Source organism: Cryptomeria japonica, chromosome 4, assembly GCF_030272615.1.
Source record: "Cryptomeria japonica chromosome 4, Sugi_1.0, whole genome shotgun sequence".
Classification (NCBI taxonomy): domain Eukaryota; kingdom Viridiplantae; phylum Streptophyta; class Pinopsida; order Cupressales; family Cupressaceae; genus Cryptomeria; species Cryptomeria japonica.
In genome coordinates, this window is record NC_081408.1 from 233566228 (window position 1) to 233579408 (window position 13181).

A 13181-nucleotide genomic window follows, 5' to 3' on the forward strand; every position below is an offset into this window, starting at 1 on the left:
GATGATTGATAACAATAATATAGCCTCCCATCTATTATGAGCATGCACTAGAGAATTTTTTCGGCTCCATCAAATTAACATTAATAAAGATTATTAAAGTAAAAATTAACATCATGAAAATTATTTGTCAATAATAAACACTCTAATATCATAAAAGAAAATTCACCATAAAAATTAATTAATAGTGCATAAATAATTATAACCACCCATTTAAAAAAATAAAATTTAATATTTAATATTTAAATTTAAAATCCGAACCTTTATTTTTTAATATATTTGTTTTTCAAAACGATAAAAATTTCAACCAATTTCTACTATTGTTTTTTTTTTATTTTAACTTAAATTTTAAACATGTCAATTAATTCGAAAATCAAAAGATTAATTAAGAGGTGTGATGCTAGACGATCTTAATTCACAACATAGATGGAGACGTAAAAAATCGCGTCGACTAAAAAAAATCTCTCTTCTATTTCAAGTAATTTTTACCAAAGCCTCTGTCATATCTTTCAGTAAATCGTATATGGTTTACCTTGCGCCCCACGTTATACGCGTTTTTCATTTGTATGAGCTCTCATGACAAATTTATATGTGAACCTAACCATTATACCATTTAATTTTTTTTTTGGGGGGTTTCCGTGGGCTCGGTCCAAGGCAAGCTAATAATGAAGATGATGATGGTACCTCTGCTACTCTTTTTCTGTCTCGCTGAGCTGCCTGCACATATGGCGAAACCTTCTTATCACTCTGATGAACAAACACTCCTGGGTTTCAAAGCTGCCATCTCCCTCGATCCATTTAATACCTTCCTTGATTGGTCTCCCAATCACGCCTTCTGCAATTGGACTGCCATTACATGCTCTTCTCGTAGACAGCGTGTAGTTTCCTTGAATCTCACAGGTAAGGGACTAGTTGGCCCTATCTCTCCATTACTGGGTAATCTTTCCTTCCTTAAAGCAGTTGATCTTTCTAATAATAGCTTCGAGGGCCCTATTCCATATCAGCTTGGAAGGCTATTTCGCTTGAGAAGGCTTCGATTGTCTCGAAACAAGTTGGCAGGCCCCATTCCATCCTCTCTAGGAGACTGTCGTTCTTTACAATCTCTAATACTGGCGTATAACAATTTAAGCGGAAGCATTCCCTCTGAATTTAGTCTTCTGTCAAATTTAGAGACCTTGGCATTAGCAGATAACAAATTGACAGGTATTATCCCACCTTTCTTAGGAAATCTGTCCCTTTTAATTACCATTGACTTGCCCGAAAATAGACTCCAAGGTGGTATTCCTGCTGAGTTGGGTATGCTTAGTCACCTAAACTGGCTTGATCTTTGCGCTAACAGATTAATAGGGTCGATCCCTGTTGCCCTTTCAAATTGCACTCGTCTCCAAATGTTGGAGCTATGTGATAACTTCTTAAAAGGCCCGATTCAAAGGGAATTTGGAAGGCTATCAGAGTTGCAAGTAGTGCGTTTGTGGAAAAATCAACTCACTGGAGAAATACCCAGATCAGTGGGTAATTGGACTCAGCTGCAAGAATTGTATTTGGATAAGAATCAACTGAGCGGCACAGTGCCCCTGGAATTTGGTAAACTGCAGCAGTTGAGACGGTTTCTCTTGTGGCAAAATCATTTTGTTAGTGGAAGCAGTGGTTTGTCTATTTTAATAGCGTTAACTAATTGCTCCAGCTTAACAATTATTGATTTGGGATTTAATCATCTCACAGGCGTTTTGCCCACTTCAATTGGTCGGCTATCAAATTCACTCTCATTTTTATCATTGCAATCAAATGATATTGAGGGAAACATACCAAATGAGATTGGCAACCAGACCAATTTGGCGACAATAACCCTAGAAGGAAACAACTTCAATGGGACTGTTCCATCTACACTAGGTGGACTTTCAAATTTGGAAATATTAGCTCTGGGCACAAACAACTTACATGGAAGCATTCCAGAAAACTTTGGCCAATCAAAAAGGCTTGGATTCTTGGACCTCCATGGGAACATGCTTTCAGGGCGAATTCCAGATAGTCTTGGCGAGCTTCCACAATTAAGAAGGCTTGTACTTCATCACAATCAACTATCCGGCAGAATACCTGCGAGTTTAGGAAGATGCAAGACTTTGGAAATGGTGGACTTGGCGCACAACAAACTAACTGGAAGCATACCCCTTGAAGTTGCAGGTCTTCAGAATCTCCAGTTCTATTTCAATGTTTCTGGAAATTTATTGCAAGGTTCTATTTCGGAAATGAGCAAAATGGTTATGGTTTTAGCTATAGATGTTTCCCAAAACAACTTCTCAGGTGGCATTCCCAATGCACTAGCAAGCTGCAAAGGGTTGGAATATCTAAATCTCTCTTCGAATGCATTTGAGGGGTCAATCCCAGCATCACTAGCAGATTTGCAAAATCTGCAGTACATGGATCTTTCTTGCAATAATTTGTCAGGTACAATACCGATGGCTTTCAAAAAGATGAAAATGCTTCGGCATCTCAATCTCTCTTCAAACAGGTTAACTGGAGAGGTCCCAAAGGGAGGAGCTTTTGCAACACTTGATGCTTCAGAAGTAATGGGAAATCTTGGCCTTTGCGGTGGATGGATAAACTTGCCGCCATGCTCTCAATCCAAACAAAAACAACCATCAATCTCCAAAAAGGTAATAATTCCTGTTGTAGTGGGAATTGTTATTTTGATCATGTCTCTTCTATTGATAGCATTTTCATTTAGATGCAAACATTCTAGTACCCCTACTTTGAAAGTATGGCCTCCAAATATTTCATATAAAGAACTTGTAGATGCAACTGGTGGGTTCAATGACGACAATCTCTTAGGGATTGGCAGTTTTGGGTCAGTTTATAAAGGGGTTCTAAACAATGGGACAAATATTGCTGTTAAAGTTCTCAAGGTACAAGATGAACGTGCTCACAAAAGTTTCGGGAGAGAATGCAAGGCATTAAAGAGAGTTCGACATCGTAATATAATCAAAATCATTTCATCATGCTCTAATTTTGATTTTAAAGCCTTAATTCTTCCATTAATGACAAATGGAAGTTTAGAGAGATGGTTGTATCCTCATGAAGGGGGTAGATGCAGATTAAATTTGAGTGATCGAATAAGGATAGCCATGGAGATAGCAGAAGGAATGGCATATCTTCACCATTATTGTTTTGTTCAATTGATTCATTGTGACCTCAAGCCGAGTAATGTCCTATTAGGAGATGACATGACTTCATATATAGCAGATTTTGGCATTTCCAATCTTATTCATGCAAATTCCATGGATTCTTCAACTTCTGCAGATGCACTTAGAGGATCCATTGGGTACATTGCACCAGGTATACATTTCTCACTCATTATTGCAATATGAATTTTGTTGATTTTCTTGCTTCATCTTATAAATCATTGAATGCTTCAATTGATTTATGAGTCTTTGATCCTTGTTTATTTGTTATTATAGAGTATGGAATAGGTTGTCAACTTACTTCAAAGGGAGATGTATACAGCTATGGAATTTTGGTTTTAGAGTTGTTGACAATGAAGAGACCAACAGATGATATATTCAATGAAGGAATCAATCTACAAAAATGGATAGAAATGCATTTTCCAAATAAAATTTCAAATGTGGTGGATAATTTCCTTCTTATAGATGTTAATGAATCAGAGATATCAACTGTAATGGAATGCCTTACCCAATTCTTACAAATTGGGCTGTTTTGCACAAGGGAGTCACCTCAAGAACGCCCAAATATGATGGAGATAGTTGATAGATTAAAGGTCATAAGGAGTACATTTCTTGGTGCACCTAAAGCTATTCAATTACCGATAGATATCTCACCCTTTCTTGACAATAGAGGAGGTATATATATGACCAGTTCACAGAATAATGAAGGTTCATCTACATCCACATCCACATCCTAGGTCTGCATAAGTATTGTTGGTTTGTTTTCCAGCCAACCAAATAATAATAATGTTCTATGAATTACATATTGCATAGTCTGGTATATTGTGAGGAGATGAAATGATGTTTAGAATGTGATACTTATAATGTTTAGAATATTGTGACATTATTTAAGATACATTTGAAATTGTAAGCAAAAATGACAAGTGTACATTGTGTCATATTAATGACACAATTTTTAATTTTCATAATATTAAATATTTTATATTTTTATTGATATGATATAGTTTTGATAAAGTTTGTACAATTATTTCATTTCTTATATGTTTTTAAAATTATTTTGAGACATTGTCTCAATACAAACTTATATATTGAGAAATGACACAATCTAGTGTAAGTATAGGCTCAATCATTTAGCTCCTACTTCATTCTTATCCACATACTTGAATATAGTCATTCAAGGATTGCATTTATTACATTTATTTGTACATCTCCCTTAGCATAAATGGTATCCATCTCTAGATTTGATAGTTTATATACATGAGGTCATTTCCATTGTTGTGGAATTTGATCATCAATCATTTAAAATTACTTTAAAATGTTGGTCCATTTTTTTACATTATTTTTTGATGTTGAGTTGACCAAGTATTAATAGGAATAATTTAATTATATTCGTAATGTTTTAGAGTATTTGGTTGGAATCATGTCAAATCTTCATATTGTTCAAGCATGACTCATGTATTCTTTTATCTAAGGGAGACAAACTCTTCAGTTTCATGAAGTAAAAGGAATCTAAATCTTCATTATTATCTTAGAAATATATGCATGAATGAGTATCAACCATATTTGTTTAACTAATTTTTCAGTAAGTTGAACTAATAGAAATCTCCCCTCACTGATATTAATGATAATTAACTATACATGAGACCTTTACCTATAGATTCAATTCCTAACAGAGCACCAATTTATCATAGAATTTAAGAACTTAGAAAGATAGAGAGATGTTATTCGTTGAATAAGGCATCAATCAAATTGAAGAATCATTGAAAAATGAAACTAATATTCATTTGAAAAGTTAAGTGCCCATTTCCATTATATATAATTTTGTAACATAACTTATGACTTTATAATAAACTAGGCCTCACTACATCCACCTATAAAATATTTTTAATATGACTATACTTTTCACATATTACTCAAAAAGCATTAGTCACCACAAAAAAGTATAATCTTTAAATTAAGAAGAATAATGATCAAATCTATACTTAACCAACCATCATAATATCACAATAAGAAAGGTCTAGAAAAACCAAAATATGCCAAATTATATTACCTATTCTAATGTATCCAAATAGAGCTAGCATAGTGACAAAGAGCTCGTACAAGAATATCCCATACAAAAATGCTACTAAAAAATAGCTTCTAACTCAATTGAAACTTAGTTTTTTACTAAGCATTAATAACTGGGTTAATCTTCTTAGCTAGGTAGTGCCTAGATACATGAAGGACTTCCTTACCCATCCTTCTAGAAAGATAGAAATAGGCACTTTACATAGTCTTCAAGATGAAGAATATTTAGAGCCATTTATAAAATCTTGATCCACATTACTTTTAACTTTGTTTATAAAATGACTTTTAATAAAATGCTTTGTCTTAATTTCAAATAAGTTAGCATACTCACAAACCTATATATACATAAAAAAATATTTGACTTATTTTTAGAAATTCAAAACAAAAATATTTGACTTATTTTTAGAAATTCAAAACCATGCCACTTTTACCTTAGAAACATAAAAATTTATATTAATATAAAAAATTAATAATAATTTAAAAAAAAAAAAAATCAATTTTAATTTATGAAATAGCTAACTAATCTTTTTGGAGGAGTTTCTAATATTATCGAGCAATAGGTCAAAGTATAAAATTGAAGGTACATTGGTTAATTTATTTTGCATATAGGTATTTATAAAATAATTGCATACTACTTTTACATAGCAACATTAAAAATATGTTTATTATATTCACATAATCCACACATAAGATGTATGATATACTCTTAGAACTAAAAAATTCACCCATAATAAACTTCTTGTGGGTAAAAAATTGAGTATAAATGTTCCATCAACTTTATTGACGAATAAAAATGATATATAAATGGGTGGAATAATTTTGAAATAATTGTAAGTGCTTTCTTGTTCACCATAACTATCAAGCTAATGTCACCAAACTAATCGCACAATGTTACGCCTATCATAATTGTCCTCCTTATTACATTGTTCCTAGTAAAGTACTCATGAAAACACAAATTTCACCTTATTAGGGGATACCCTTAATATTAACATAATAATTCTTTTCCATTACATACAATTATAGTGTTGTAAGTTCTAACCCCTATACAACTTCATACTCCTCTTTGGGCCCTTGCTTTAGTGCATCTTATTATGGACCATTTTGTGCCTATTTTTGTCTTATCTCATCCAAATTATCATAATATTCTCATTTGGTGACTGAACCATATGTCTTGGGCATGTGCACTTTGAAACCATCTTTCTTTTGTCCCTTTCAAGATGGACTATGGTGCCTAGCACCATAGTCCTAGTGTACTATAGTTCCTAGTGGCATAGTCCATCCAAACGGGGCCCAAATTCAAATGTATTTAATTATTAGGTCCCACAATTTGTGATCTAATCATTCACAATCTAATTTCACAAACCTAAAATTACTATTGAAGCATTCCTAATTCCTTTAAGAGAATATCTAAGTAGAATGAGCATCAAGCTACAACAACTTATCTCCAAGTATGTTTTCATGTTGGATTTTGTTATAATTTATTAATGTTATTGCATTACTCCCATTATCAATCCTAATGTAATATCATTTAAATTTAGATTTAGCCTATTCCCTACTAGAGATAATCTCTCTTTTTTATCATCATAGTTATAGTGTAGGTGGAAACACCAAAATAAGGTTTGACTTAGGAAAGCCCTATGCAACACAACCATTTTTTCATCTTCTCTACATGAAGATAAATATTAGATAACCAATAGTTACATATTTACAGGGTGATCCCATAATACTGGGTTACACTTTTTGGCCAAACTTGATACTAAAATTAATATTTTGCGTCAAATATTTACTTTCTAAAACCTATAGTAGCTAAACCATTAAGAATTTGAACATGAAGTTAACTACTAATTTGTGAGATTTTTCATATAGATTCTAAATATATATGTTTTAAAGTAATTAGAAAATGATTGTTCATATTGTTATGTAACTTTTAATAACTCAATATTTACAATAATCAACATTTTTCAAAAGTGACATTTATTTGGTAACGCATAACATTTTTTTATAGCGATAAGGAAATTCTAATTTTCGAAATATAGAAAATTCACACCAATATCTAGTGAATGGATATTTTTTCATAATTTTTTGTTGCATATATATATTTTAGTTAATTTTTGAAGATAGAGTAATTGTAATTTCAACAGAGGTGTATTCTGTAATGAATAACATTTTTTTGTATGGATTTGAATTAACTACTTCTTTTTGTGTTTAAATGAGGATACCAATACCTAGGGAAAATATATTTTTTTATAATTTTTTTTCTCTATTTTACAAACTTTTTGCATGTGGAACACAATCCTTAATGTTTGATGAAAAACCTACATTCATGAGAAATAAAACATAAATATATTAATGAAATTAAATAGAATAAAAATTATACTATTTGGAAAGCTTATAACAAAGACTAAATAGTTAAAAAAATAAAACTTCTAAATGAATTCATTTGACCCCCAAAAAACTAATGTAAAAGTGGTTTTTTATTAGCATTTTGATAGGTGCGAAGGAGACTCCATTAAAAGTATGATTTAAAAGAAGAGAGGTTCCATCGAAGAAATTTTGATCTAAGAGCCTTTGTTCTAACTCTCCTCAATTAATTACTTCAATTGGGACCTCTTAAAGCTTAAATCATTATATTTTCTAAAAAACGTATAATTTCAGCAAAAATCGAGATGTACCAAAAAGTGTAACCCAGTATTGTGGGATCACCAAGTACATAGACTATATTGAGACACATAGTTTCACACTTTGAATACAAAAAAATCCCTAGGTCTATGCCAATTCGCGTACCTAGCCAATACTTTTAGGATAAATTTTGGAGGGAACAATCTATAGAGCATCCTGATCTAGAATCTAAAGTTTTAGCTAATGGAAGCACCTTCAGCTCTATGAAAAATACCAAACTTGACCAACACTTTTAGGTCTAAATTTTAGTAACTAGTTCTCGACATCTCATTTTCAAATATATACTTCTGTTTTAGCTTTCAATTTTGTATCTGTTTATTTATGCTGATTATTGTCAACTTCCTAACATTTTACCTAGTCATTACACATTCACATCAGATTAAATTTAATTAAAAAAGAGGAAATAATCATACGCAACATCTAGCTCTCCTTTAGGACTAACATTGGATCTTGTTGACTATTTACTCCAGTGAATGATATTGATTCGAATCATAGTTTATGCTGCTAGGTGAGGATCCCATTTTACTATGTTTCATTTTGGTGAACTCAACGTATCTTACACTTTCATATTCTCTAGTTTTTAGTTTTAAATATGATTCTTGCATGAAATTTTTAGATTTAGATTCATCCATTTCTCAAAAACTATTTCTTATGTGTTTTCATTTCTTAATCACAATATTGGTACCTCATTGTTATTATTTACAAAAAAATTATTTATTTAAATATCTAATTTTATGGTTATTTGTTTTCACAATGTAGCCATTTCATGGATGTGATAGTTTCTTAGCTCTTCTTATGACCCTTTATCCCTCTCCTAAAGATCCTCATATTCATAAGGACATTTTTAGCCAATAGGATGATAATGCTAACACCTTACTCAATGATCTCTCTTCTAAGAATATCATAGTTTAAGTGCACAAAGATGAGGGACCAAAGAGGGGTCTTAAGACGACACTTTTTTCTAGAATTAGCAAATTTTGAATTTTGGCAAGAAAATGAAGATAGTTACACTCAAAATATGAGGATGCAACAAGAACAAGAGTTGTAGTGATCTAAGTCTACTTTCTAAACTACTAACTTTGTTTGAAAACGCTGGAGATTAAGGGTTTTAAAAAGGGGGAGCACACAAAGTGGTCCTGTTTTTTTTTCAAAAAAACATAACATAGCACCCAGTATTCTTCCCCTAAAATGTTAACCTCTTTTTGTAAGTTTTAAAAATTCTCTAGTGGAAAATTTGCTAACACCATGTAGTTTATGCTAGATTTTTTGGCTATTTTTTTAATGAGTATATGATTATTTTACTAATTTTTGAAATGGACATATCTTGAAGAACTGAAAAAATTGAGAATGCCCCCTCCAAAAAATTTGTGAAAACTAATATATATATATTTAAATTATGTAGAATAGAGTCTAATTTCTAAAAAAGTAATTTGACTCAAAATTTGATAAACGAGTAAAAATCTATGGCTGAAATACGACATGCTGGTTTTTGAACTTAAACGGACACACTAACAAAAGAAATTATGGATGAAGACCTTAACATTATCAAAATTCGAAAATAATTATATGACTGGTTAGCTAAGAGAGGGCTTGACGATTTTATTGTGTTTTTTTTGTATGGATTGAAACACATGCAAACCTGGTGGAGAGCACGAACAAAAAAGTTATAAAATATTCAATATTTGTTGGAAAACATGTCTCAAGCTTGAAAAGGGTTTGTCTTGGACTCCCAAGGCAAATCCAAGCCTTTGTCTTAGTGTTTTCAAAGGAAACAAGTTTAGCACACACCAAATATGGTGCACGCCAAATTTGGCATGCACCAAATGAAAAAATGCAAAAAAATATTTGGTGTGCACCAAATATGACACACACCAAATGTATTCCATAGCAATTTTTCATCTTAGAAAGCACAAATTATTCTCTGTCTTCAAATATATACATAATACATAAAAGTCATATTTCTATTTGTCTTTTTCCTTTCTTATACTTTAAGTCATATTTTATTTATATATTGTCAAGATGTCTGAGAGTGGTTTTAGATCTTTAGGAGTTATAATGCATATTATAGTTTTTTAGAGTATTCATATAAATCTTAGACTTAGTAAAATTTAAGTAATCAACATGCTCATATCAACATTATCTCTCTGGTCTCTTCCCTACATTCCTCATCTCTCTCTTCCTCAACCCCTACCTCTCTCTCTCTCTCTGTGGTCTCTCCCTCTCTTTCCCTCACTTTGTCTCTTTCACTTGGTTTTTCTCTCCCTCTAGTCTTTCCCTCAACACCCACCTTCGTCCCTCTCTCTCTTTCTCACTCTCTCCCTCTGTTCACCTCTCTCTCTGACCTCTTACTCTCTTTCCATCCGTTCCTCTCACTTGGGCTCTCTCTATCTCTCACTCTTTCCTTCTTTTCCTCCCCCATCTCTCTCTCTCTCTCTCAACCCCTCCCTTCCTCTCTCCATCTCTCAAGTATATCTCTCTTTCTTTCCCTCTTTCAATTGATCTCTCTCTTTCTATCTCTCACTCTCACTCTTTCCCTCCCTCTCTCCCCCCTCTCTCTCACCATCCCTCCCTCCACCTCTTATGTCTCTCTAAGTATCTCACTCTCTCCCTCCCTCTCTCTCACTTGGTCTCTCTCTCTCTCTCTCACGATCCCTCCATCAACCTCTCAAGTCTCTCTACATCTCCCCCACTCCCTTACCCTCTCTCCTATTCTTTCGATTTCCCATTTCACTCCCTCTCTTCACATGCTTCCACTTAAATCTCTCCCTCTTTCTCCCTCTCTTTTCATATTTACCTTTAACTCTCTTTGGACCTCTCTCCCCCCCTCCCTTTCTATTTCTCTCTCAAGTCTCTCTCTCTCTCTCTCTCTCTCTCTTTATATATATATATATCTCTTCCCTTGTCCTCTCTCCCTCTCTAGTTCCCTCCCTCTCTCAAGTCTCTCTCTCCCTCTCTTTTCTACTTCCCTCACCTTCTCTCTCTCTTTGGTTTATCCCTCTCTTTTCCTCCCCCATATCTCTCTCTTCCCTCTCTCTCTCTCTCTCTCTCTCTCTCTCTCTCTCTCTCTCTCTCCCCTTCTCTAATTACGTCCCTCTCTTAGGTATCTCTCCCTCTCTTTCCCATTTCCCATACCCACTCGCTCTCTCTCTGTTGTGTCTCCTTCTCTTCCCCTCTTTCACTTGGGCTCTTTCTTTCTCTACCTCTCTCAAGTATCTCTCTATCACTCTCTCCCACTCTCTTAGGAATCCCTCTCTCCAATTCTCTCCCTCTCCTTACCCTCTCTTTCTCTCTCAAGTATCTCTTTCTTTCCCTCTCTCTCTCTTTCTCTCTCTTTCTCTCTCCCTCCTGCTCCCTTTCCCTTTCTCTCGAGTATCTCTCCCTATCACCCTTTATCTCTTATATCTTTCTCTCCTCCTCTCTTAGGTGTCTCTCTCTCCCATTCTTTCTCTCCCCCCCCCCCCTCTCTCTCTCTCACACACACACTCTTAGGTATCTCTCTCCTAGTCTGTTGGTATTTGGCATAATTATTGCAAATCAAGTCATGCATTTGAACTTGGATGATTCCACCGGTAAAGGATAGAAGTCTATTTATGATGAAGAGAATGAGATTCTATGAATAGATGACATGATCAATTATTTGTGTTGTCATTTTTGGCAACTAATGTTCTGGATGTTTTGTTTTATCATCTAAGTGTTTTGGTTTATCGGAAGACAGGGTTTACCGACAGTGAGCTAAATTCTGTGAAATAGGACTTTAATTGGTAAAGCATAATTGTTTTGATTGGATCGGTCAATTGGAAATGATTGATGATTTATGGTTTGGATGGTGAACTTGTATCATGGAAAGATGTATGTGACCAGAATCAGAACTTGTGATGATTACTGGAAGGCGTGTTTCAATTTCTGATGAAGTTTTGCTAAGGTTATAGTAGGGTTTAAGGACCGGTGAACAAATCATCAAACCGTTAATGATTTCTGTTATGACAGTGATCAACAACGAGTCTACTTAAAGTGGGTAACACGATACAACCTGCGTGAAAGATTTAATAGTTGTTTTAGCGTGATTCAAGGAAGATTTTCTTGGAAATTAGCGAAATTCTTAGTAGAGTGTTTTGAGGATACAGATCGGATTTTCGCGATGAGTTATGATCAATCAATGATTGATATTACATTGTAATTTGTTGTTATGATCTGGTTAGCGATCTATGATGATCTAAATTGTGATCTTATTGTAAATTCATGATGTAATTAGGTTTTGTGGCTGACCTAGTTGAGATGGCTATTTATGTTGACATAGTCAATGTTTATTGTGTAGGTGACCTTAGAGAATGTGTTAAGTCATTCAAGTGAAGTGCGTAATCTTCCTGAGAGTTACAAAGTGTTGTGTATAACTGGATTTGATCAAGCAAGCAGATAAGTGGAAGAAAACAAATCATTTTCTTACTGTTGTTCTCTAATAGTTGCAACAGGTTAAATCCCTTGACTGGCTAGGTTCTAACAGGCCTTAATCATTTAAGTCCCCTAATAGAGCAGCTCTCAAAAGAGTGTTAAATACTCTCATGAGGTTGATCCTAATAGATCATCAAGATCCTAATCGAGTTGCAAGGCAAATCCCCTAACCAGGTGACTCTTGATAAGGTCTGCTCTTAACCAGGCATATTGTAAGCTTCTAACAAGGCTATGCTCCTAACAGGGCGTACTTCAAAAGTGTACAAATATTTGTGGGTGCCAATTCCCACCGTGTTTTTTTCCCTATTTGGGTTTCCATGTCAAAAAATTATGGTGTTCATGTGTGGAATATTTTTCATGTGATGTTCTTGTTTATATTTCATTTCATGCATTATTTCTGAGAAAATAGTTATGATGTTTTATCAGAAGTTATCAGAGGTTACCAGTACTGATAAGAAGTTGTTTGAGAAAGTATTTGATCTTATTGATAAGGTTAATGAGTTGGTAATTGATCAAGTTTATGTGATTACTTTGGTGGTGAAAGTATTGGTAAGTGATTTGATTTAAGCAAATGTGATAAAGAGGTAATTAGATCTGACTACAAAAGTTGAGATATTTGTTATATAGTTTTAGATATGAGATAAGCTAAAATAAGTTTAATTTTTAATTAAAGTTTGAATTGGTCTTAATACTGATTCACCTCCCCTCTCAGTCTTAACCGGATCCTCATAGGATTAACAATTGGTATCAGATCTCTAATCCTCTCTGTGCAAAAAGCCTAATTGCTTGAGGAAAAGAATTTGAGGAATT

The 13181-nt window shown here is 33.6% G+C and overlaps 1 protein-coding gene across 1 annotated transcript in view; it reads left to right on the forward strand.

Moving 5' to 3' along the window:
- The first annotated feature begins 722 nt into the window (after positions 1–722).
- The window catches only part of LOC131875050 (putative leucine-rich repeat receptor-like serine/threonine-protein kinase At2g24130), a 35113-nt gene continuing 22654 nt past the window's right edge, over positions 723–13181 (forward strand). Inside the window, exons 1-2 of the mRNA XM_059219054.1 lie at positions 723–3330; positions 3453–3769. Of these exons, the coding sequence (XP_059075037.1) occupies positions 723–3330; positions 3453–3769 (2925 nt within the window). The remainder of the gene's footprint in view (positions 3331–3452; positions 3770–13181) is intronic.